The 27,239-nt window shown below is 41.1% G+C and overlaps 1 protein-coding gene and 1 long non-coding RNA gene across 5 annotated transcripts in view; both read right to left on the bottom strand.

The window, feature by feature from the left end:
- LOC309346004 (phospholipase A2 inhibitor and Ly6/PLAUR domain-containing protein-like) overlaps positions 1-27,239 on the bottom strand; it is a 184,402-nt gene that overhangs the window by 77,550 nt on the left and 79,613 nt on the right. The window contains exons 2-4 of one of the 4 annotated variants that reach the window (XM_081869622.1): positions 26,369-26,491; positions 25,113-25,262; positions 21,292-21,438 (exon numbers count right to left, since the gene is read on the bottom strand). The exons of 2 other annotated variants lie outside the window; for them this stretch is intronic. In XM_081869622.1, coding sequence (XP_081725748.1) covers positions 21,292-21,438; positions 25,113-25,262; positions 26,369-26,491 — 420 coding nt within the window. The remainder of the gene's footprint in view (positions 1-21,291; positions 21,439-25,112; positions 25,263-26,368; positions 26,492-27,239) is intronic. One more of the 4 variants, XM_081869620.1, reaches the window with a different exon arrangement.
- On the bottom strand, positions 801-9,831 carry LOC309346211. The gene is made up of 4 exons (XR_014158471.1): positions 9,721-9,831; positions 8,441-8,563; positions 2,833-2,982; positions 801-918 (listed from the first exon to the last, which is right to left on the bottom strand). It is a non-coding gene; the product is annotated as an uncharacterized lncRNA (long non-coding RNA).

Here is a 27,239-nt window from a genome sequence, read left to right as displayed (position 1 = left end):
AGTCACATGCTACGGCCACACAGCAAGATCTGGAAACAACACTCCCACCTTGGTGTCTGAACCTTGAGTGAACCTGCCATAAGTCAACAGGGTGATCCAGCAGCAAAAAAAGCTGGAGATGCACTTCATTGACTCTCAGGATGGTTGGGTGCCAACTGAGGCTCCCTCATTGCCCCACTGTGATCTAAGTATCCAGAGAATCCTCCTTTTATTTTACCTATTTTCATGTTAAACGCATCAAACATAAAGCAGGTGAAAAAGGCGACTCCCAAGAGCCAATCAGGTACTCACCTCAGAATTCTTACTCACCCCTTAAAAGAGAAACTAGCAAAGCCAAGGCTGTAAAGGGCAGCAGAAATAAGAGAAGAAAGAATGTAGGGCAGAAGCATCACAAATGGCCTGGAAATTGCCTCTGTACTCCTGAGGCAAATCAGCCATATGCCCCTCCCCCATTCATTCCAAATTCCCTCCCAATGTAGCATTATTCCTGAAAAATTTGCTGATAGGGAGGTCTCCATCTATTTATATACACATCTCACTCTGAATCCTCCTTCTGGACAAGCAAGTGGCATTATAAGAGTTAAAGGACACAGACCAGGCAGGCAAATCAATACAGAAGGGTGCAGAGTGGGGCCAGTGAGAGAAATGACCCCCCTCATTTTTTCAGCAACATGCAAGGGAAAAGAAGGAAGGGAGAGAAGGAGACAAGGAGAGAGTCTGCATGACCAAGAATTACTAGGGCTTTTTTCCTTATTTGAGTAGCAATGTTACCTATTTGAAGATCAACTTTAAATTGAGTACACTGAGTCTCATTCTCAAGGCAGTTGATGGTCTTCTCACTTTTACACATTTTGGTTCCTTTGGAAAAGCAGGATGGGCACTGCAAACCATTTTCAGCCATCATGTTGCGATCAGGAACTGCCAAAATCAAAAGTATAGTGAGCATGTTAATGTTTTTCTCTGTTTTTGTATCTCTGTGTTGTATTAATGCAATCCACCCTAGGGCCTTCCAGTTTTGGTGGGGCAGCTGCAAGTACTCTTGGATAAAATATAATCTAGACACAATCCTGGTTCAGGACTGAGCATGGGACAAAGTCACCATTGTTCTCTGATATAAATGACCTTTACATAAAGGGGAGTGGGGGAGTGTGAACTTTCTTCCCTTCTCAATCTCTCAGAAGGTTTTCCTGCATTGATTATGGTGTAGCCTGTATGAAAAGGTATACTCTTAGTCCCTTATCTTTGTACAGAGTTTCTGGCTGTCTTTTGCACTTCCGGAATGAACTAACCGTCACTTTCTATTAATTCCCTGAGACCTGCAGGTACAGGGCAGTATATAAATTCAATAAATAATAATAATTAAGAATAACTGCCAGCTTAGTCAGTACTTATTTTGTCAATTAAAAGACTGACCAGAAACAGTTCAAGGGTCATTTAGGAGGACACCTGGATAAGATAGGTGGGTTGTAACCATCTAATTTGGACCATCAAATTGAATGTCATCTTAAAGGGACCATAACCTGTTTATGAGCTGTTCATGCACCTAGGTATCCAATTATATTGCATGAAATATCATTCACGGCTAATTATGCATAGGGAATGTTATAAAGGCATCTTGAAGATTGTATTCTTATCCCCGATTTTTATTTTTATTATTTTACTTATCCACTTGGTTACTTAATGTAGGCAAAGTTCCTCAACTGACATAACTGACACTTCTGTAGACACTTCTAAACCCTAGAAAATCAACATGACTCATGTCAGAAGTAATCTACCTCTGAGGCAACCGTTAGGGAAGTGGGTCATTAAAATAGCAGATTAGCACAGCAGCACAACAAAGGAATGGAAGCTGCTCCCTGTGTAGTAATAAAACCAGGATTAGGTTTTATTAGAATATGAGGAATGTGACCATTCCCAGGAAAAGACAAACTGTCAAGGCAAGGATGCTGTTGTGCCTATGAGAGGGACAGGACATATTCTGGTGGATGTCTTCATTGTAGGCCTCAAGTTGTATATATTTATGCATAACCAAATATCATAAAGACACCAGAGTGCTTTATGGTTTCCACAAGAAACACAGAGCCTGGGTTACAGCATCCCTGGTGTCCATGGAATCTCACATCACTTGGCTATAGGGGCGATGTGTAACCATATCTTAACATACAGTAAAAGCATGGCTGGGACAAGGGCACTGGCACTGTGCAGGATCAGATCCTCCCACCTATCAGTAGGATGGTCTGATCCTGCATGGTGCTCCTTTGAGGGAAAGGAAGAAGGAGAGGCCTGTTTGGAAAGGCAACCCGAGGGAGCCGGCGTTTGTCTGCAACCAGCCTCCCGGTCATCTGGCAGCATGACTAAGCCACTTCTGGCGAACCAGATCAGTGCACAGAAATGCTGTTTACCTTCCCATCGGAGCAGTACCTATCTATCTACTTGCACTTCGTGCTTTTGAACTGCTAGGTTGGCAGGAGCAGGGACTGAGCAATGGGAGCTCACCCCATTGCCGGGATTTGAACCGTCGAACTTCTGATTGGCAAACCCTAGGCTCTGTGGTTTAACCCACAGTGCCACCCGTGTCTCTAGCTAGGTCCCTCTTTTTCACAGTTTCTCCTCATGACTGCCTCCCCATCCTGCCTGACTCTCCATCCCTTGAGAGCCCCTAATAGTCCTGAGCTGCTCAACCCAACCTGTAGCCCCCTGGGGCTGTCTCACCCCATTTGAATGAGGCACAGATTCTCTAAGTACTGCTGATTGACTAAGGATCCAGGCCATGGCCAAATTCAGTGAAAAACCCTAACGTGTTAATGATTCTAAATTGATGCAGAAACGTACGGCTGAGAGTTGCATTGTTACACAGTTCAGTCTTGCAGCAGTGCTTCTTCATCTGAAAGAATTTACCATCCCCTGCAGTGAAGCTGTAATGGCCTGGGGAACAGAATCTGGATGACGAGCATTCATTCAAAAGTTGCTCTTGGAATTTCACTATGAAAAAGAATTTGAAAGAATTATCTAGATATGGAGGTTTATTGCTGCTAAGACACATTCATTGTAATGGTTCCAATTTTCTGTAATGTCTGAATGAGAACCTTTTCAAACAAACAACATGCAAAATATTATTAAATTCTGCAATCTAAGGTGATGGGCTTTATTAATTTATATATACGTACACACACCTATATATCATTGAAAGAAAAATATCAAAATGATTCCACTCATAATACATAAAGCATACAATAAAAACTGTATTAAAAGTAAAGAAACAGATATCAATTAATCAATGGAAAGATGTATTCTGAATGGCTTGTATGAGCCTGGTGGAATACCAATTTTTCTGCAGGCATTTAAAAGATGCTTGCCAAGGATGGGTTGAATAATAGTGAGAGTAGAGAAGCCAATATAACTCAGATGATACTACCCTGGCCAAGCCTAAGTTCCTCTCAGAAGTAATACGAAATAGAAACCTACATACTGTGGATAAAACAATGTGACCACTTTTTAATCTTCCCTGTATTTCTTTTTTATTTTGCTTTTGAAAATGATTTTGTGGGTCTTTCAACCAAAATAAATAATGTTCTTGTTCTTGGCAGAATAAGATGCATTTTCAGCTGAATTTGGGGGAAGCACTTGAAGCAGCAATTTTGCAGATCTATTTCAATGGCTTTTGTTTGATTTTCTCAATGCAAACAGCTAGAAGTCTGTAAAATTTGATAATAAACCCAATTTGCAATGGGGCGTGAATAATTTTGATTGCAACCGTAGTTTGTAAAATACAACCAAAGCTTTCAAAGCTTTATTACGATCATAAAAGGTAAAGGTAAAGGGACCCCAACTGACATGGACAAGAATCGACCAAATATGGGTAACTAGAGGCCTGGCACCCAAGATAAAAAAAGTGGAAATCTGCCCAAAGAACTGCTCCGACCATAACGCTGCAAAGATGGACATGAGACTAACTCCAACCGGCTCCTTCAGATGGAGGATGAATGACAACCTGTTCAGAGATCAGGAGATTGTTAAAAAGGCCCAAAAAGCTTTGAAGGACTATTTTGAGATAAATTTGAACACCATGGTGGAAAAAAGAACTATCTGGGACGCAAGTAAGGCGGTTATGAGGGGGTTTCTGATACAACAGAATACTATAAAGAAAAAAGCACAGAATGAGAAAAAAGACAAGATTTTGGAGAAAATTAAAGAAGGTGAGAAGAAGTTAAGAACAAGACCGAAGTCAAAGGAGATCCTAAGAGAAAGTAAACTTTACCAAGCACAATATTCAAAATTGATAAATCAGGAAGTGGAATGGAAAGTTAAGCTAATGAAACAAAGATCCTTTGAATCGGCAAATAAATGTGGAAAGCTGCTAGCATGGCAGCTGAAAAAGAGACAAAAACTGAACATGGTCACAAATTTAGAGATTGAAGGAAGAAACATCCAGAACCCAGTGGAGATCAGAAAGTGTTTCCAGAGATACTTTAAACAATTATATACACAAGGGCTGCAAAACGAATCGGAGATAGAACAATTTTTAAAGAAGAATGGTTTACCAAGGTTGTCCCAGAGAAATAGAACAATCCTGAACCACAAAATAACACAACAAGAGATTCAAGAAGCCATTCAGAATATGCAATTGGGCAAATCTCCAGGGCCAGATGGACTCTCCTCCAAATATTACAAGACATTGAAAGACTATTTGATACATCCATTAATGGAGGTTTGCAATGAAATTATGGAGGGGAAGAAGGCACCGGAGTCGTGGAAAGAAGCTTTCATCACATTGATACCCAAACTAGAAACTGAAAAGACACAACTTAAGAACTACCGCCCCATCTCCCTCCTAAATGTGGATTACAAAATATTTGCAGACATTCTAGCAAGTAGATTCAAAAAAGTGTTAAATGAAGTGATTCACAAGGACCAAGCAGGCTTTCTCCCAGGTAGACATTTGTTTGCAAATACAAGGAACATTATTGATATTTTGGAACTCTTGCAAACAAATATCAATACAAAAGCAGTGTTGATATTCATAGATGCGGAGAAGGCCTTTGATAATATCTCATGGAAGTTTATAAAGAAAAACTTGGAAGGAATGGGAGTGGGGCGGGGGGTTGAGAATGGGATAGAGGCAATCTATTCGGAGCAAAAGGCTAAATTGATAGTGAACAATGTGGTGACGGAAGAGTTTAAAATTGAAAAAGGAACACGACAAGGTTGCCCTATTTCCCCTTTGTTATTTATTTCGGTCCTGGAAGTGCTCTTAAATATGATCAGAGGAGACCGGTTGGTGGAAGGTATTCAGGTCGGAGCGAAACAGTATAAACTTAAAGCATTTGCAGATGACCTAGTATTGACTTTACAGGAGCCAGAGCCAAGTACCAAAAGGGTATTGCAACTGATTTATGAGTTTGGTCGGGTGGCGGGATTTAAACTTAACAAGCAAAAAACCAAGGTTTGGGGGGGGGGGAATTGACCTCTTTAGAATCAGAAAGGTTTCAGAAAGAGACAGAGCTAAATGTGGTTAAAAAAGTAAAATACCTAGGGGTAAACATAACAGCGAAGAACATGAACTTATTTAAAGTTAACTATGAAAAATGCTGGTCTGAAATTAAAAGGGATCTAGAAGTTTGGTCAAGACTGAAACTTTCCTTGTCAGGACATATTGCTGCTATTAAGATGAATGTATTGCCAAAAATGTTGTTTCTGTTTCAAACTTTGCAGATTGTGGATAAAATGGAGTGTTTTGGGAGGTGGCAGAGAGACATCTCTAAATTTGTCTGGCAGGGCAAAAAGCCCAGAATTAAGTTTAAGATATTAACTAATGCCAAAGAAAGAGGGGGCTTTGCCCTGCCAGACTTAAAGTTGTACTATGAATCAGCAGCTTTCTGCTGGTTGAAGGACTGGCTGCTTCTTGAAAACACTGATGTTTTAGATTTGGAAGGATTTAACAATGCTTTTGGATGGCATGCATACTTGTGGTATGACAAGGTTAAAATTCATAAGGCTTTCAAGAACCATGTTGTCAGAAAAGCAGTGTTCAATGTCTGGACAAAATATAAGGACTTATTGGAAAATAAGACCCCAAGGTGGTTATCACCAATGGAAGCTAAGGCCCCGAAAAGACTCAATATGGAGGTCAGATGGCCAAAATATTGGGAAATAATAGAAAAAGATGGAGACAACTGGAGGTTGCAGAGTTTGGAGAAACTAAAGGATAAAGTGTGAGATTGGTTACATTATGCTCAGATTAAAGAAGTTTTTAAGTTGGACAAAAAGATAGGTTTCCAGGTGGAAAAATCAAAGTTAGAAATAGAACTGTTAGAACCCAGTTCTAAGATACTTTCAAGAATGTATAACTTGCTGTTAAAATGGAACACACAGGATGAAACGGTCAAATCAGTTATGATAAAATGGGCACAGGACATAGGGTACAATATCATGTTTGCTGACTGGGAAAAGTTATGGACCACCGGCCTGAGATTCACGGCATGCAATGCCTTGAAAGAAAACATTATGAAAATGATATACAGGTGGTACATGACCCCAGTCAAGCTTGCAAAGATATACCATGTGTCAGATAATAAATGTTGGAAATGTAAAGAAACTGAAGGAACGTTCTTTCACCTCTGGTGGACTTGCCCTAGAGTTAAGGCTTTCTGGGAAATGATATATAATGAGCTGAAGAAGATATTTAAGTATACCTTCCCTAAGAAACCAGAGGCCTTTCTTCTGGGCATTGTCGGCCAGAGGGTGCAAAAGAAAGACCGAACTTTTTTATGTATGCTACAACAGCAGCAAGGATACTCATTGCTAAGTACTGGAAAACCCAAGATTTGCCCACACTGGAAGAATGGCAGATGCAACTGATGGACTATATGGAACTGGCGGAAATGACTGGCAGAATCCGAGACCTGGGAGAAGAACTGGTGGAGGAGGACTGGAAGAAATTTAAGGACTATCTACAAAAACATTGCAAACTGTATGGATGTTAAGAAAGATGTAAGATTAGCAACAACATGGTACCAATAAATTAGTTAAAAGGAATATGAACTTAAATGCAAATGAAAGAAAAGACAAATTTTGGATAAATACTATGTTATAACTAAGTCTTTAAAATTGAGATCTAAATTTTCTAAAATTTGGGATTTAATATTGGAAAATTATATTATAAGAATTGAAATAAGTTAATAAATTGCTGGTAAAGTTTAAGATTTTGGAATGCAGGAGCGAGAGTTGTGAGGAAGTCCAATGAGGAGAATAAAATGTGGATTTTGGAAAATTATGTGTTATTCTGTACGTTATTTACTGTTTAAACAAAATTTTAATAAATATTATTATAAAAAAGCAAAGCTTTCAAAGCTTTATTACAATCATAAAAGGTAAAGGTAAAGGGACCCCTGACCATTAGGTCCAGTCGTGACCGACTCTGGGGTTGCGGCGCTCAGTAAAAGGCATTAAATTTGGAATGAATGTAGAACTTCATTTCAGGTACAATCTGCAGCATGAAGAATCATGGCTTCTTCTATACTTCTGACAATACATGTGCCATACACTGCATTCTCTCTGCTAGTCGATCATAACCATTTACAGGGCTGGAAAATACTTCCCTGAACTCCTGTTGCCCAACCCAAGATAGTTGGCAGAAGTTTAAAGACTGTCTCAAGGCAAATAAAAAAAAATGTAGCATCAACACTGACAACTGGGAAACACTGGCCTGTGAGCACTCCAGTTGGAGAACAGCCATTAACAAAGGTGTCATAGGCTTTGAAGACACTTGAACTCAGGACGCAAGGGAGAAACATGCTAGCAGGAAGGCACGCTTGGCAAATCCACACCTTGATCAACTCCTGTCTGGAAACCAATGCCCCCACTGTGGAAGGACATGTGGATCCAGAATTGGCCTCCACAGTCACTTACAGACTCATTGTAAAAACCGTGTTTATGGAAGACAAACTTACTCAGCTGCAAGTGATCGCCAAGGAAGAAGACTTGGCAGTGCACTTCAACTGCACCAACCTCACTGTCCCATTTCCCCTCTCCCTCCAAGTATGTAGCAATGATGTAGGAACAGATGGTCAAGTGAGCACAACCATCCCACCCAGAATAGCCCCACGGTATTTTGGCACCTGAGGCAAACCACAAAATGGCAACCACACACTCTAGTGAAGAAGGGGTGGGTGAATATGTACATCAAGATGGAAATCTGATGCTTGTGATCAGGTGATATTTAATTCCCCATTTTCAAATGTTAGTGATTTCTTACTGCAGGATTGGGAAGCTGTGATCCTCCAGATGGTGCTGGACTACATCTCCCATCAACTCTGACTGGTGGCCAGGATAGATGAGGCAGATGGGAGTTCTCATTCATCTACAGCTTATGTGACAAAGCTTCCTTACAACTAATTTAGTAATTCCAACAACAAAAGACAAAAAACCAGATAAATCTTACCTAGATTTGTACGCAAAACACTGGCAGCACAGGAATCTTGACCAAATTTACAATATGATCTTAAATAGCGATCATATGTCAGTCCAGTCCTGTTAAATGCCTCTCTGCACTTCAGAGGCAATGCTGAGGACAGGAGCAAAAGATTAGTTCATGGATTGTTATTGTCATTAACATTATTATTATTTGGTTTTGTGGTTTCCTTCATTTGACACAGAGAAGGAGGTGAGAGAGAATTAAATCTTTTAAATGAAATGGGGTTCCAGTTAACAAGATCTTTCAATAAAATGAAATGAGTAAAAGCCATTGGCCAGAACACTGGTTTAATTATTTCCAAGAGGTAACCCCCCCCCCCGTCCAATGGCCCATTTTCCCTCCCATCCACTCTATCACTTCAATTACTATTCAATTACAATCTTAGACATGAGCTTAGATAAAGGAGCAATGGCCAGATGAGCAGGAGGAAGGCTTATCCCATCATTTAGGCATGAAAAAAAAGCATTGTGGACACTGGGTACCCTCTGCAGCAAAACTCTGTCCTATCACTTACTAGACCTGTTGGGGAGAAGATTTTGCATTTCAACCAGTTTTAAGCAGAGTTAAATGAACAGGGTTAGATCCAGGTTAAGAGAGTTGGTCTTTAAGGGTTCTACTAGCTATGCTAGGGCAACTCACCTATGAAAAATGTTGACAATGCTTTTTTTTGGAGGGGGTTAGGACAGTTAAGGGGGGGGAGAGGAGACATCCTGGAAGCACATACTGTTCTGCATGACATGGACAAAGTGGAAATACAAACATTTTGATCCCTCTCTCGTAAGACTGACAAAGCTATCAACTTGAATGGCCTCACAAAAGGTTTAGGCAAATGATGCAGAATTAGGCTACCAGTGGCTACTAAACATAGTACCTTCAGTTACTAGCATATTTCAAATATCATTTTAAAATTCTATCCATGTTAGTTGCTCTTGGCTTCTAATTTTTTTATTTATTTGTTTTCTGCACTTGCCTCCAAGCAGCTCAAGGCTGTGTACATGTTTCTCTGCTCCCCATTTTATCCTCACAAGAACCCTGTGAGGTACGTTAACCTGAGGTATAGTGACTGGTCCAGGATCTCCCAGTGAGCTTTGTGGCTGAGTGGGGATTTGAACCCTGGTCTCCTGGATCCTTGTCTGACCCTCTAATGTCTACAACACAATAGCTCTCTTAAATTCAGCTCTCCGGATTCCTCTGTCCTCTGAATATTATTTCTGTAAAAGTTCCCCATCCTACTGGTTCCTACTTACCTGGAGAAAGCAGGGCCAAGAGGAGGCATGTGCTCAGGAGTGCCTTCATCATTCTAGAAAGAGAACCGATGCACATAGAGTCTTACTTGGAGAAATTTATAGGCTACGTGTTTGTGCTGCAGGCAACACTTTGGCATAAAGACATAGAGAAAATGATGAAATTCAAAGCTCACTGTTGAAATTGTCTGAATTATTTCACCACAATCTCATTAGTTGTCAACAGGCACTTTTCAAATTTCTTCTTCTATACAGTTGCCGTATTTTTCGTTCTATAGGACGCACTTTTTCCCTCCTAAAAAGCAAGGGGAAATGTGTGTGTGTCCTATGGAGCGAAAACAGGGGGAAGGCAGCCGGGAAAAGCCCCCAAGAACCACACACAAGCTCCGTGCACTCTCGGGGGCTTTTCCCCAAGAGGGAGAAGGGACTGGCTGGCCGCATCAGTCCCTTCTCCCACCTCGTAGAAAAGCCCACAGGAGCCACGCACCCTTTAAAGAGCGTGCGGCTTCTGCCGGTTTTGCCAGAGGTGGGGGAATTCCCCAACCTCCCAGAAAAGCCAGCAGAAGCTGCGCAGCCCCTTTAAAGAGCACACGGCTTTTGCAGGGCCACTCTTGAGGGCTTTTCCCCGAGGAGGGACAAGGGACTGACTGGCTGCATCAGTCCCTTCTCCCTCCTCGTAGAAAAGCCGACAGGAGCCGTGAGCTCCTTAAAGGGTGCGTGGCTCCTGTGGACTTTTGCAGGAGATGGGGGAATGCCCCCACCTCCCGCAAAAGAAGGAAGAAGGTCTGGGAGAAGCGCACAGGCTGCCGGCAGCCTGTGCGCTGCTCGCAGAGCTGGGGGGGAATCATATTTTTTCCCTTGATTTCCCCCTCTGAAAACTGTGAGATTTTGACCAGCTTCGGCCCATCTGAAGCTGATACAGGCTCGTCTTGAGCCCAAGCAGAGTAGTCCACACAGCAGAAGGATAAGCAGTATGTGCCACATTTTTAACTTTATTTCCACTCTATGCTGAGAGAATACAAACATGCATCTTGCCTCTGTGAGAGCAGAGAAGCAACCGTCTCTCTAACAAAGAAACCGAGAGAACAGTGAAAATCAGGAAACCAGTGAATGTCACATCCAATCTCCCATTCCCGTGGGAATCCAACAGTAACTCTGACTGTGGAATGCAAAACAATGTCTTGTGACTGCAGTTGCTGCTCAGTGAGGGAAATAGAAACCAACAAAAACTAGGTGGGCCCTATGGTCAGGTGCGCCTTATGGAGCGAAAAATATGGTAATATAAAATTTAAATTCTGACGGCACCCAATAAAGGAGCTGAGAACCAAAAAAGGCAATGGCAAAGCCTGGAAGCCACCTACAAGAAACCTCCTCAATACAGTCTCCATCTAAGGATTCCTCTTAGGAATCTCCTAAGGAATCTCCATACGCTCTTGGGAGCTTTTCCCCAGGAGGGAGAAGGGACTGACTGGCTGCATCAGTCCCTTTTCCCACCTCGTAGAAAAGCCCACAGGAGCCACGCACCCTTGAAAGAGCGTGCGGCTTCTGCCGGTTTTGTAGAAAAGCCAGCAGAAGCCGCACAGCCCCTTTAAAGAGCACACAGCTTTTGCAGGGCCACTCTTGGGGGCTTGTCCCCGAGGAGGGACAAGGGGCTGACTGGCTGCGTCAGTCCCTTCTCCCTCCTCGTAGAAAAGCGCACAGGAGCCGTGCGCTCCTTAAAGGGTGGACTTTTGCGGGAGATGGGGGAATTCCCCCACCTCCCTCAAAAGCAGGGAGAAGGTCTGGGAGAAGCGCACAGGCTGCACGCTTCTGTCCGCTTCTCCCCAAACTGTGAGCTTTTGCAGGAGGTGGGGGAATTCCCCCACCTCCTGCAAAAGAAGGAAGAAGGTCTGGGAGAAGCGCACAGGCTGCTGGCAGCCTGTCCACTGCTCGCAGAGCTGGGGGGGGGGAAATCATAATTTTCCCTTGATTTCCCCCTCTGAAAACTAGGTGGGCCCTATGGTCAGGTGCACCTTATGGAGCGAAAAATACGGTAATGTAAAATTTAAATTCTCACGGCACCCAATAAAGGAGCTGAGAACCAAAAAAGGCAATGGCAAAGCCTGGAAGCCACCTACAAGAAACCTCCTCAATACAGTCTCCATCTAAGGATTCCTCTTCTAAAGAAGAGAAAAGCCTGGATACTAGATCCATCCCAGCAAGGCTGCAAAGAATAGGATGAGCTGTGGTTAAAATGTTGACTTCATATTGCAGCGCACGTGGCTGCAATGGATGTTTCAACCAGTAAAACTGATCCATACAGAAAAAAGGAGGGTGACTCAGTGGCAGTGAAGCAATCACTTCAGGTGCAGGCAAGTAAGACTGAGGTAGAAAGCAGAGTGATACCTCTGGATACGAACACTTCTGGCTACAAATGCTTTGGGTTATGAACTCCGCTAACCTGGAAGTAGCTGCTCCTGGTTGCAAACTTTGCCCCAGGATGCGAATGGAAATCGCGCGCAGCAGGAGGTCCCATTAGTGAAAGTGCGCCTGAGAATAAGAATGAATTAAGTTCTTAACCAGAGGTACCACTGTAAGGTAATGTTACTGCAGGACCACAAACAGCTCCAAATGAGCAACTTGTTCCAAGAAGGCTGCAAAGTCAATTGAGGCCATGTGACTATGCTCATCATTGAAAATAGAAAAAATAATTCTGATCCAATTCCTCTGTTTTTGCCTTCGCTTACTGAGTTGGAAGGAACAATATACTTTTTCTCTTCTTCCAGGCTACTAATCAAAGTGCAATCAAAGCCTCAAGGTACTGCTCAGGTGACTGCTCAGCTGGCAAACTAGACATACCTCAGGGCTGTTGAAAGGTGCCAGGGACACACTGGTAGGCACTGAATAGAATACAGTGACTCTAAGATTATTACTGAGAGCTGATTAAATCATTTTACTGAACTTTGCCCCTCCTTGTTCAAATTGTGTCAGATTGTTGTGAAAGGCAGAGGATACTTTGAGCCAGCTGATTTGTTTAGTGATGACTAGACTTAGCCACATTGTCTTGAACTGAATCCAGCTACGTAGTTGTTTATCCCCGATTCAAATCCCACCCTCCATTTTCAGAAGACAAGAAGAACCCTGCAGTCTAGCAGCATCCTTCTTGGAGTGGCTGATCAGATGTCCATTCGTACAGGACTATCATAACAGGAGGGCAGTCGCCCAGTCCCCCTGTTCTCCCCCAGCAATTGGAAATGGTATATCCATCAAACTAATTGCCACTGATAGCCTCTTCCATTAATGTGACTAGTCCACTGGTAGGTCTATCCAACTGTGGCTTTCACTGCTGATGTGGGTTTTCTATAGCTCAGCCAGTAGAGCATGAAACTCTCAATCTCATGGTTGAGTGCCATGGGGGGAGTTACAGTGGTTGGACTAGATCACTCTTGAGGTCCCTTCCAACTCTACAATTCTATGATTAAACTGAAGAATTTTGCTGATGCAGATTATGCTTCACTTCTTTTCTTTTTTAAAATAATTTTTAATACATTTTCAGTATTTTGTAATCACAACATCCATACATTAATCAATATGCTCAAACATTGCTCTATCTGAGCATCGATCTCCTCCTGCCCCTTTTTCTGACTTCAGTACGTAATTACTTTATTCTCAGCTTTTCTATAACCACTTTTTTACCTTCTCTGTTATTTTTATATTTCCCTTTATTAAATGTAAATCAGTTCCTTATATTGTCATTACAAAACATTTCAACTCAAAGCTACATATGTTTTCAGATGTTTACAATATTCTTTCATGTATAATATAAATTTGCTCCAATCCTTTTGAAACAGTTCGTCACGCTGATTCCGGATCTTCCCCTTCAGCTTTCCTAACTCAACGTATTCCACCATCTTACTCCGCCATTCTTCCAATGTTGGAATCTCCTGTAATTTTCATTTTCATTTCTGAGCCAGGAGTATCCTTGTGGCCATTGTGGCATACATATATAGATTCACATCTTTTTAAAAATTTCATCTCCAATTAGACCTAACAAAAATAAATTTATAAGATTATGCTTCGCTTCAGCAGAATTTCTGATGTCCTGGAGAAGGTAATCTAATGTTTCTTAATTATTTTGCTTGTGTTTAGTACGTTAAAGAAAGAAAAGTATTCTATTTAATGATTAACCCCATAATATCACAAATATTTTAGCTGAGATAGTTGAAAGGAGGGGTAAAGCATGGCTAGTGCAGTTCAGAAGCTATATGCTGTATAATATTTTATGCAGTTCATAGTTCAATCATGGAACTCACTTCCACAGGAAGCAGTGATGGCCACCAGCTTAGATGACATAAAAAGAGAATTAGACAAACTCAGGCAGGGCAAAATAACCCACAATATCTATGTTCCACCTCCAGTTTCAAAGGAAGTTTGCTTCCTTCCTTGAAAGCGAAAGATATTTCTCAATTTTCCACCCCATCCCTCACCAATAAATATATTTGGCTGGATGGACTGGAGCAAACTCCTAGGGATTTCAGCACACTCCTATGCACTTTTGGTTGATGTAATAACCATTTATTTCAAAGGGATTACAGTGCAATTCTATACCTGTCTATCTAGATGTAACTGCCACTGATTTCAATGGGTCTTACTCACAGATAAATCTGTATAGTTTTGTATTGCAACTTCTTCAAAATATACTTTGGTGTTTTGGTTTCTCTGGCACTTCCCTTTATTTCCACTGCCTCAAATGCTTTTCCAATTGAAATAACTATTATAATGCTTCACATATCTAACACCAGCCTCACATTGGTGGGTAATTATGGTTCAGCATAAATCTCCTCTTTGTTAATTCAATAATTCATAGCAATGTGAGGGTGATTCCTAGTGGTGAGAGTCAGGCATTTGGATCCCTGTCTCTTCCTCTTTTTTTGCTGTTCATGGAGGGAAATGGGATGCAGTACACAGAGAAAAGAGTGCTGTCTATCATTGTGGTTATTATGATAAATATAAATGATTGTGGCAAATAAAAAGTTGCTTCTAAAATGCGTATCCTTCAAATCAATAGTTTGGAATGGGGAAGTATGGTATTTCCTGATATAAAGCATCAAAGTTTTTTAATGTAAAACTGCAGGCAAGCAGAGGTTTGACAATTTTTGAATGCATGGTTATGTCATCTAGCCCCAATGCAAAAGGACAGATCTCTCAAATAAGTGAAATGATAAAAGAGTTAGAACAGGTGGTGAAAGAGACTGGCTGGGCCTAACAATTTTTGTATATTCAGGTACCTTAGCCTTTTTAAAACACAACATACAAAAAAGTCATATTCAAAAGGCAATGGACTTTTACGCCAATCCTATGGGCCTCCAGCTCTGACCATTTTGCTTTGTAAATGTTCTCATATTCTCCTTACACTTCAAGAGTCCATTCACCTTGGAGGCAAATTTATTTTAAAGCTGATTTAAATGCATACGCCTCAGCAGTCCTGATTTGGCCGGAATGGCTACGGAATTCCTTAAGCTGTCCTGGGTTGTGCCTTGATTCCAGGGTGTCCTGATTTCTCCCTGCCAGCAGAGAAGGGCCACGGAAGTAGCTCCTGGGGTGGCAGCAGCATTGGGAAAGAGACAGGAGGGCTGCTTCCCAAAGCCTAGTTAGTGCTTAAAAGGCTTTGTGGGAAAGGCCGTTTGACTCTAGGATCCTGTCAGAGTCCTCACAGCTCCTACCAGAAGCACCTCCTTTTGCTAATTCTTTCAGACTAGAAGGAAGGGGCTTACCCAACCATTGCACTGCTCCCACACCTCTGTATTGTTTAGCCTGAGCAGTAGTCGAAACCAACTCTTCAAGGAAGAAGCATATACTCAAGAAGACCCTCATAATGCCTGAGTGATTAGAAGCCAATGAGGAATGAACCAACAGGTGACCTCTGGAAGAAGAAGTTGACTTGGAGGGATTCATGGACCAAGGAAGGGTGACCAAGGATTCCAATTGGGAAGGACTGGTCCAGTGAGGAGCAGGAAATTATGAAAATAGGGAGTGCATCCTATATTTTTATATTGTAACACAAATCTCTTTTTTCATATTGGATACAATCTTTTTAAGGAACTCTATGGGAGTCAGCCAGGTGCCTCTTCCAGTTCAACCACATTTACACTCTCAGTAAGCAGGTATTTTTAATAAATGTGTTCCTCCCTCAGGCTTTATGGTAAAGCTGAGCTGGAAACAAACTAATCCTAACGAGGCACAAAGTAATAAACAATTAGCATGTCACACACATGCTCTTCCCATAAATCAGGTGAATCTGGAACCTGCTTGTATCCATGGGGTCATTCAAGTTTACACTGTCAGTTTTGTAACTTATCAGTATTTTGTTTTTAATATAGTTATGATAGATATTTTCCCTCCAGTCTGAGAACTAGTAAGCCTCTGAATATCTGCTGTTGCAGATCACAGTGGAAAATGTGATCTATAAAGGGATACACATGCATTGATGGTTACCACATCCTCTTTGTGGGTCACAAAGTGGTGTTGTCCATTATGGATACCATCCTCACAAGCTTCCCAACCCCAACTGACACCCCGTCTGTTCTGGCAGCAAAAGACATTGTAGAAGAACTGTCAGCAATGCAGACTTTGCTAAAAGAGCGTTTGGAATGTGCTAAAGAGGCCTATAAGATATTGTCCGATGCGCACTGACAACCTGGCACTGAGATTAATGTGGAAGATCAGGTGTGGCTGTCAAAACCTGAATTGCCACAAAAGGGCATGTGCAGGGAACTGAACCTAAAGAGTGATCCCGTTTGAAGTTGTGGACCAGATCAACTCTCTGACTTTCTGGCTCCGATTGCCTGTGTCTATGAAGATTCACCCCATCTTGCACAGATCAGTCTTGTCACCCGTCGTGCCTGCACACCCTTACCAGGCACCTACACATTGTAGAAGGAGAGGAAGAGTACGAAGTAGAACAAATTCTAGACTCCAGGATGCAAAGAAAGAAGTTGCAATACCTGATTGCGGGGGAGGGGTGTTGACCGGAAGAAAGATCATGGGAGTATGCAGAACATGTCCATTCACCATACTTGCAAAGGGCGTTGCATACATGCCACCCCAACTGACCAACACTACTGGGATGGGTGGAGGAGGGCTCTGGAGAGGGGAGTGATGTCAGGGACTGGGCAGAGAAGGAATGGTGGAAACTGCCTCCCCAACTTTACCCTTTCAGAGAAGAAGACAGTTCAGAATTACAACAGAGGTTTGAGGGAGATCACAATTCAGAGGAGGATGAGGGGAGAAGTTGGGAAATATTGGGAGAGTAGGAGGAGGCAGATCCAGAGCAGCTGGCTGACACGTTATCACTAGAAAGCATTTCAGATCCACCATCTCCCTGAACCCTGTGAGCAAAGAGCTCAAAGACAAATGGCCCTAAGAGGCAACCATACAGGGGGTGGTGCTGTTGACGAATGAGGAAGTGGGAGAGAAGGGGAGTGGAGTTTTACTCAGGACTACGCCATTTTTCCAAGAGGCTGCATTCCCAAGCATCTCCCTGTAAACATTGAATAAAAAGCAGATGGGAAGGAAATTTTCTTGTGTTATCCGTTCCTGGCAACCTGCTGTGGTTGTTGGCTCCTCTGCCACCTGACAGCTGTTAAAATATACTAGTATAGACTTGTTTTTTTCTGTGTACATATTTTCCCAAATGTTCCCAAATTCCTAACTGACCTTCTTCTACCATCCTTTATTCCTGTTTGGTAACAGGGTGCTTACTACCAGTGGCGTAGCGTGGGGGGTGCAGGGGGGGCCGGCTGCACCGGGCGCAACATCTGGGGGTTAGGGAAATCCACGGGTTAGGGGGCGCAAATCCACGGGTTAGGGGGCGCAAATCCATGGGTTAGAGGGCGCAAATTACTTGCCTTGCCCCGGGTGCTGATAACCCACGCTACGCCACTGCTTACTACACTGTTGTTTTATTTTTCTTTAATAAATATGTAATTCTGTATTTTTTGATCCAAACCAGTGCATCAGATCTTTTCGAGTATTCTGTGCTATATATTTTGGTGATTTAGCTCCTACTTTCTGGAATCACTCAGATGTCCTTTGTACCCACAGGTGTTCCCTGGACCTGAAGGGAAGAATTGTTAGCAAGAGTTTTGACATACTAATATTCTAGGAGTTTGGCCTTGTGTTTAAGAGCCAACAAGAGAACAAGCTCTTGAAACGATCGGTCCATTTCATAAGCTACATGAATGCAAGAGTTGTAGATAACATCTTTTCTTGTAACCTGTTTTCAGTGATCTGACTTCTGAACGGCTTTCATCTGCATTTTAAACACGCACACACATTCCTCCCTTCCCAATCTTTCTCTTTTGCCCTTCCTTCCTTCCTTCCTTCCTTCCTTCCTTCCTTCCTTTACTTTTCCTCATATTTACCCCTTTCTTTTCTCCTCCCTTTCCTGCTTTTATTGTATTCTCTTTTTTATACACCCCAATATCATCATCATCATAACCATCATTATTGCTATTAATATTATTTAAATATACCTCTTTCTATTCATTTCCTTTGAATCGGTGTGTCTTTAGTATTTGCTTATACTAACATAATTTCGAAGGGATCGAGAAAGGAGAAGAGAAGATTCCCTGGAAAAGACCCTGATCTTGGGAAAAATTGAAGGCACGAGAAGAATGGGATGACAGAGGACGAGATGGTTGGACAGTGTTCTCGAAGCTACTAACATGAGTTAGTAGACCAAACTGAGGGAGGCAGAGGAAATCGGAAGTGCCTGGCATGCTCTGGTCCATGGGGTCATGAAGAGTTGGACACGACTAAACGACTAAACAACAGAATATGTTTGTAATCACATCTAACAAAATGTGGCATTTTCCCTCTTGTTTAGTTTCAATGTTTCATTATTTAGGAAACCACTAAAGCAGAGTTGGGGTGTGTGTGGAGATGACAAGGCATTGGTACAGTATGTATCAAAAACACATGGTGATAAGTATTGGTCTGTGCTTTAAAAATAAAATAAAATAAAATAAAAGACTTAATGTGCTGTCAAGTGGTGGTGGTGGGGAATCTCAAGCTGGTGCCAGTATCCAGGTAGAGAGGTGGCGAAGTGGGCATCTCCCAGGGTGAGAGGCAGGGTGAGAAAAGAAAAGTTCCAAGGTGAAAATGGGGAGGGCCTGTCACTGGGAGCCAGGGAGGGTGCTGGTGACTTGTCAATGTTGTGACTTGTTTGCAAAGCATTTTGAGGTTGAATCTCAAGGGGTGTCCAGAGCACTGTCTAGCCCTGTTGTGTTGGATGAGTATCAGTTGGTAAGATTCAAGGACATTGCCCCTTGCCCCTCTTGTCTGAGGAAAAGGAGCAGGGAGGGGACAGCTGACTGGGTCAGGGAGGTGATTATTGCCTCCTTGCAGTACAGTTTATCTAAGAAAACATTCAATTTTAATAATGATTTTAGCTGTGTAATGTATTTTATTAAGTTTTTATCCCATTTTATGTATTTTATCTTTTGTAATATCTTCGGCTAAACCAATAAATATTAATCACATTTGAATCTGAAAGAAACATCCAAGAACCAGCATTTTATTTCCCATAACCATTTATTTTGTATTGTAATAATCATAATGAAAACTTAACTGCTTTTTAATGATACACTACAGGGCTCCTTGAAGTTAGAACCCCCACAGTCTGACCCCTTTTTCTCTACCACTTGCTTCCCTTTATTTCCACGAAAAGCAAAAAAGAAAGAACTAGACTTCCTGAGTCCTGAATTTCACCACTAGGCCTCCAATTTCCCCTCATTGCCTACACTGTGCAAATTACCCTTCATGTTCAGGCTGGTGTGATATTCGTGAAGCATTATAACATCTTTCTCGCAGAACTAAAAGGATATATTTCCCTACTCCAACTCTCTTTCCTTTTTTTCGGATGCGACAAAAATCTGTTGTTCCACAGCCTTGGAAAGAAAAATTGTTGTGGAAAAAATAAGCTGGAAAAAAGGAAAGAAATGCTGACATAAGTCCTTTATTCAGGGACTAAAAGATGGTAAATGAGAATTTAATAAGTTAATTTTAAAATATGTATATTTCAGAAATATTATAACAATATTATAATTTAATCCAAACATGAATATACAAGAATACTACTACTACTAATTTATTATTTATACCCCACCCATCTGGCTGGGTTTCATAATTTTCACCATTAGTAGTTTGGGTAAAAAAAAACTCTTATGTAATTCAAAATTGCCATCATACTCAAAGGAGTCTCAAGAAATGAAGATTATTAATAAATAGGCTATATTTATAAAATATATTGAAATTAGAGGATTTGAAAACAAGCCTTGAGTATGTGGATCTGGCATTAATCAAGCTGGGGGTGACCTCCATTGTCTCTCAGGATGGTTGGATGCCCACTGAGGCTCCCTCATTGCCCCACTATGATCTAAGCATCCAGAGGATCCTCCTTTTATTTTACCATATCTATTTTCATTTCAAACTCATCTAACATGAAGTAGGTGAAAAGGGGGAAATCCCAAGAGCCAATCAGGAACGCCCCTCAGAATTCTTACTCAGCCCTCAAAAGAGAAACTAGCAAAAGTCCAGGTGTAAAGGGCAGGAGAAGGATGAGAAGAAAGAATGTATGGCAAAGGCAGCTCAAATGGCCTGGACTCTGCCTCTTCCCTCATGGGGCAAATCAGCCCATACGCCCCTCCTCCATTCATTCCAAATCCCCTCTTCTTTCCAGAAAGGAGAGATTTGGCAAATTTGTCCCCTCTCAAAACATCATTATTCCTTAAAACTATGTTGATATGGAGCTATGCATCTAAGACTGGATCTAGACACATCAAAAAAGTGATTCAGTTTAATACGTTGTAAACTTCATACATGGAAGTCCCATTGGTGAAAGACGGGACTCCACAAAATCAATTCCATAACGCATATAAAGCGCTTTATATTTTTATGAATGTAGCTAACTCATGACATCCGCAAAATGATGTATGCTTTTGGAAAGGAACATAGCCTCCCTCTTTTCCTCCCCCTGTGTATCCCCTAAATCCATTCCGGGAGTTTCCACAACTGTGGAGCACATTTGGGAGGAAACAGAGCACATGTAGGCAGAAGAGCCCAGATATTCTGTTGCACAACTGTAAATCCTTGCACTGAAGGTCTGAGTTAGCCAGATACTGCTCATTGTCACAGAATTTAAGGAAATCTATTACATTCATTTTACATAATAAATATGTTTTTTGAGCAAGAGGGACATAGTTTGTCCTGGACTGTATCTCATTGGTGGAGAGATCCAGATGCAACTGGGGTGGAGCAATCAATGCACTTTTTACTTTTGTATGGAAGGGTAGTTTATATGCATATCTCACTTTTAATCCTCCTTCTGTACAAGCAAGTGGCATTATGAGAGATAAAAGACACAGTCCAGGCAGGCAAAATACTAAGGAAGGGTGCAGAGAGATGTGTTCCCTCTCACTTTTCCAGCAACATGAAAGGGAAATGGGGGGGGGGGGCGAGAAGGAAAACAGGAGGGAGTCTCTATGACCCAGCCGAAGAATAGGCCCTTCCCCCCTGCTTGACTAGCAGTGTTACCTCTAGTGAAAACTCCTTTAAAATCCACACATTTGGTCTCATTCTCAAGGCAGTTGACGGTCTTCTCACTTTTACACTTTTTGTTTCCTTTGGAGAAGCAGGCTGGACACCGCAGACCATTTTCAGCCAGCATGTTCCGATCAGGAACTGCCAAGATCACAAATATATAGAGCATGTTAATGGTTTTGTCTATTTTTGTATCTGTGGGTGATAATTCACTTATTTTGCCAATTAAAAGACTGACCAGGACCAGCTCAAGGCTGATTTAGGAGGACACGGATAAGATATGTGGGTTGTAAGGTCAATATTTGAAACAATTGAATATTAACTTGAAGGGACCATAAACTGTTCATGAGCTGTTCATGAGCCTAGATATCCAATTATTCTGTTTGAAATAGATCATTCACAGACTTAAAAAGCATATGGAATGTTATAAAGGTTTCTTAAACTTTGTATTCTTGGCCCAGGTCTTTTTTGGGGGGACTTACCCACTGAGTTAATTAACCTAGGCCAAGGTCTTAATTTTGGCTTGTTAGACACCTCTTGATTCTAGCAAATTATCTTGATGTATGTCAGAAGCAATCTACTTGTGAGGTGACCATCTGCAGAAGTGGGTCATTAAAATAACAGATTAGCACAGCAAAGGAATGGAGGCTGCTCCCTGTGTAATAGGGTTAAGTTTTATTAGAATATGAGGGATGTGACCGTTCTCAGGAAAAGACAAGCTTCCAAGACAAGAATGCTACTGTGCCTATGAGAGGGACAGATCTCCTTTTTGTGGACACCTTCATTGTAGGATTCAGGTTGTATCTATTTATAAATAAAAAATAAATCATAAAGGCACCACAATGTCAGCTGTGTATTTTGGTCCCACAAGAAACACAGACCCTGGGTTGAAGCACACCTGGTACCCCTAGAATCTCAAATCACTTGGATATAGGGGTTATGTGTTACAACATCTTAATATCCAGTAAAAATATGGCTGGGACAAGGGGCACTGGCACTGTGCAGGATCAGATCCTCCCACCTATCAGAAGGAGGATCTGATCCTGTAGGTTGCTGCTACAAGGGGCAGGAAGAAGGAGAGGCCTTTTTGGAAAGACAACCCATCCCTTCTCAGCTGCCCAGTAGGTCCATCTTTTTCACAATTTCTTCTTATGCCTGCCTCTCTGTCCTGCTTGCCGCTACACTCCTTGAGAGGCCCTAATAGTCCTGGAGCTGATCAACTGAACCTGTATCCATGTGGGGCTGTCTCACCCCATTTGAATGAGGCTCAGGTTCTCTGCTAATATACTAAGGATCCAGGCCATAGCCAAATCCAGTGCACAGCCCTAACATGCTAAGGACTCCAGAATACCTGGAAGTAAAAAACAAAAAAACAAGCAGCATTGATGTTTATTGACACTGAAAAGGCATTTGATAGTATCTCTTGGTCATTTATGCATAAGGTTCTAGAGGAGATGAAATTTGGTTTAGAAGAGGAATAGATGCAATTTATTCAGAGCAACAAGCAAGATTGTTAATAATGTTATTACAGAAAACTGTAAAATCATGAAAGGGACAATACAAGGATGTCGCTTATCACCATTATTGTTTATTTTAATATGAGAAGTCCTAGTGAGAAACATAAGAGCAGAAAAAACTATTAGAGGAATAGTAGTAGGAAATAAAGCATATAAATTGAAAGCATTTGCAGACAACCTTGTTATAATGGTTGATGACCCCCCAAATTCACTATTGAAAGTATTAGAAAAAATACTGAAATTCGGACAGGTATTAGGTTTTTAATTGCATAAGAATGAGACTAAACTCTTAGTGAAGAATGTTTCAGAGCAAGATAAAAAGGAGATACAGCAGAAGACAGAGATAGGTATATTTTAAAAAGTTAAATATTTGGGAATATGGTTGACAGCTAAGGATATTAATATATTTAAAGACAACTATGAAAATTATGGAAAGGAAAAAAGGAAATTAGAAATCTGGGGAAGGATGAATTTGTCTATATTAGGCAGAATGCCAGTGATCAAGAAGAGTGTTTTGCTAAAAGTGTTGTTTTTATTCCAATCAATCCCGGTGATAAGCAATGCGAGCTGCTTCAAAGAGTAGCAAAGAGATATTTCAAGATATATCTGGAGAGGGAAGAAACGAAGAATAAAACATAAATTATTAATAGATGTTAAAGACAGAGGAGGCTTCTCTCTACCAGATTTAAGACTATATTATGAAGCATCCTGCATTTGCTGGATCTGGGAGTGGATAATTCTAAAACAAGCTGATCTGCTGGATCTGGAAGGTTATGATAATAGATTTTATTGGCAAGTGTATTTATGGTATCATAAGGCCAAAGTACATAGAAGATTTCATAATCATATAATAAGAAATGTGATATTTAAAGTTTGGGAGAAATATAAAGATTTACTAGAACAAAAAACACCATGGTGGCTTTCCCCGTGACAAGCAGTATCTTTTTTAAAAAGGTAAATATGAGGACAGGTTGGCTGACATATAGAGAGCAGTTAACAGAAACAGATAATCAATTAAAATTAAAAGATTATGAAGAAATCAGTAGAAAAGTAACCGACTGGCTACAATATTTTCAGTTAAATGAAACCTTTAAAAATGATGAAAAGAAAGGATTAGTTATAAAGTGTCAAAGTTGCAGAGAGCAATTGTAGAAAACAATACAAAATTGCTGTCAAAAATGTATAATTTGCTTCTGGAGTGGGATACTAAGGAAGAACAAGTCAAATGTGTGAAGATCAAATGGGCAAAAGACGTGGGACATAATATACAAATGTCAGACTGGAAAAGGCTTTGGAAAACAAATTTACAGCATGTACCCAACCGAAAGAAAATTATAATAAAATTATGTACCGGTGGTATTTAACCCTGGTTAAACTAGCAAAAACATACAGAACAAGATCCAACAACAGAGGGTACATTTTATCATATGTGGTGGAAATGTAAGGTCATTAATAACTTCTGGGAAATGATCTACAGTCATACCTCAGGTTACAGACGCTTCAGGTTGCGTTTTTTGGGGTTACGGATCCCCTGTATCCCAGAAGTACCGGAACAGGTAACTTCCGGGTTTCGGCGGTCGCGCATGCACAGAATCGCTAGATTGCACTTTGCGCATGTGCAGAAGCGCCAAATCACAACCCACACATGCGCAGATGCGCTGCCGCGAGTTGCAAACGTGCCTCCCGCATGGATCACGTTTTACAACCCGAGCGTCCACTGTATAATGAAATGAAAAAAAATATTTAGAGTAACTTTTGTAAAACAAAAAACCAGCAGCCTTTTAAATAGGTATTATAGGAGCAGAGGTTCCAAAAGACCAGAAGAAATTGTTGACGTATGTTACAACGGCCACCCAGACATTGCTAGCCCAAAGATGGAAAGAGGAAGCAATCCCTACCAAAGAAGACGGGCAAACCAAGTTAATGGACTATGCTGAAATGGTGAAATTAATTGGAAAGCTCAGAAACCAAGATGATGAGAAATTTTAAAAAGAATGGGAAATGTTTATTATATATTTACAAAAGTACTGTAAACATCTTAATATATTGGCAGGTTTTTAAAAAACACTTGTAATTTTAGAGACGGTACAGGAAACTCGAGGTTAAAATACAAATTTGGAGTAGAAAGGATATGCAGTTAAAAAAGTTTTTCTTTTCTTTTCTCTTTTTCTTCTTTAATTTTTTGATGTAGTGTTTGTTCTCTTTTGTTTATATGCGATGCTTGTTACACTTGCAGAAAACCCAATAAAAACATTATTTCCTTTAAGAAAAGGATTCTACAATGATGCAGAAACTTACGGCTGAGAGTTTCACTGTTACACAGATCAGTGTTGCAGCAGTGCCTCTTCATCTGAAAGAATTTGCCATCTGCTGCAGTGAAGCTGTAATCACCTGAGAAGCAATAGTGGGATGACGAGCACCAATTCGAAAGTTGCACTCGGGGATCAACTATGAAAAAGAATTTGAAAGAAATATTTAGTTCAGGGGGCGGGATGCAGATTTATAGCTTCTAAGGCACATTCATTGTAATGGTTCTAGGTTTCTACGTTGCCTGAATCAAGACCATTTCAAACTGACAATATGGAAAAGTATTATTAAATTGGGCAATGGAATGTATGCAGAACTTCATTTCAGGTCAAAATTGTAGCACAAAGACTCATGCCTGCCTCTATGCATCTGATAATGCATGTGACATACACTGCACTCTCTCTACTCGTTGATTGTAACAGTTTGCAGGTTCGGGAAAATGCTTCCCTGAACTCTTGTTCCCAACGCAAGACACTTGGCAAGACATTGCATTGCACCAACTTTACCGCCCCCTTGCCTCTCTCCCTCCAAGAATGTAGCAGTGATGTTGGAGGTTCATCAGGGTGGAGGGGCGCACTTTGAATCAAGCTGGATAACTGAATCCCTTTTTTAGAGGCGAACTACATGAATACTTTATTTATATTGGTTCCTTTCTCATTGTTTCATCACTGAGAATTACTTCAAAATCACTTGAGTGGGGGGAGGCCATGGAGCCATGAAAGTTTGAAGTATCTTCAACTCCAATCCCGATTACACAGCTTTTGAATAGTTTTTATAGATCTGTGAAAGGACTCTCAATTTTAAGGTCATTTATGGCAAAGGGGATGTTCAGCTTATATTCCAGGCTTATTGTCCTAGTTTGATCACCAAAACTAATCTGGAGTTCATTGGTTTGGCTCTACAGGGATTTCTGGTTGATGCAAATCAAGTTCTCTAAGCTTGGCGATCAGCCCCCAGATTTGGCCACTGGTTGTGATCAGGGGATGTTAGATTCCCCATTTTCATATGCAAGCCATTCCTTACTTCAGATGTTGTTGAACTACATCTCCCATCTTCCCTGACTGGTGGCCAGGCTAGCGGAGGCTGATGGAAGTTCTAATCCATCTACAGCTGAAGTGTCACAGTTTCCTCACCTCACTTTTTCATAGGTGAGTTGCCCCAGCATAGACTTCTATATGCTAGTAGAACCCTTAAAGTTCACCTATCTTAACCTAGATCTAATCCAACAGCAAAAGACAAAGTCTTACTTATATTTGTTCGCAGAGCACTAGCAACACAGGAATCTTGGTTGGAGTCACAAGTTCTTTCCACATAGCCATGTGTTGTCAGTCCAGTCTTGTTATAGGCAGTTCTGCACTTCCTAGCTAATGCTGAGGACAGGAGCAAAAGATTACTTCATAGATTATTATTACCATTACCATTATTATTATTTGGTGTTGTGGTTTGCTTAATGAGACCAAGAGGAGGAGGTGATAGTGAATTAAAACTTTTAAATTAAAAGGGGTTCAACTTAATAAGCATTTTAATAGAATAATATGAAATGATATGAGTAAAACACTCATTAATTAAAGCTCTTGAAGCCATTGACCAGAAAAAGTAGCATATTTCAGACATAAGTTGCTGGAAGCCACAGTAAGACAGAGTGTTGCAGTTTTGCTGAGGTCCTAATTGTGTGCTTCCCATAGTCAATGGGTTGGCCAGTGTGAGGACAGGATCCGGGACCAAGGATGAACAAATCTATCAGTTTCGCTTGCTCTCAATTTCAAATTTTTCAAGTTTATTTATCTGCAGCCAAGCTCAAGGCTGTGTACTTGGTTCTCCCCTCCCCATTTTATCCTCAGGAGATTCCTGTGAGGTGGGTTAAGCTGAGGAATAGTGCCTGTTCTAGGATCCCCCAGTGAGCTTTGTGGCTCAGTAGGGATTCAAACCCTGGCCTCCTGGATCCTTGTCTAACACTCTCATCACAGCAGCAAACTGGCTCTCTTAAATTCAGCTCCCCAGATTTCCACAATCAACGAGTAGTAGTAGCAAAACTGGATCCTCAGCAGTGGGTTTCTGTGATCTGTTCCAAGAGGATGGTTTTTTGCTTATTAAAACATATTTAATTTCTTCCTGCTA

The sequence above is a fragment of the Podarcis erhardii genome (genome assembly GCF_964252035.2).
Source record: "Podarcis erhardii genome assembly, chromosome: 7".
In the NCBI taxonomy this organism is placed as follows: Eukaryota; Metazoa; Chordata; class Lepidosauria; order Squamata; family Lacertidae; genus Podarcis; species Podarcis erhardii.
Note: the sequence above shows the minus strand (reverse complement) of the source record. Positions and strands in the feature narration are given on the sequence as shown.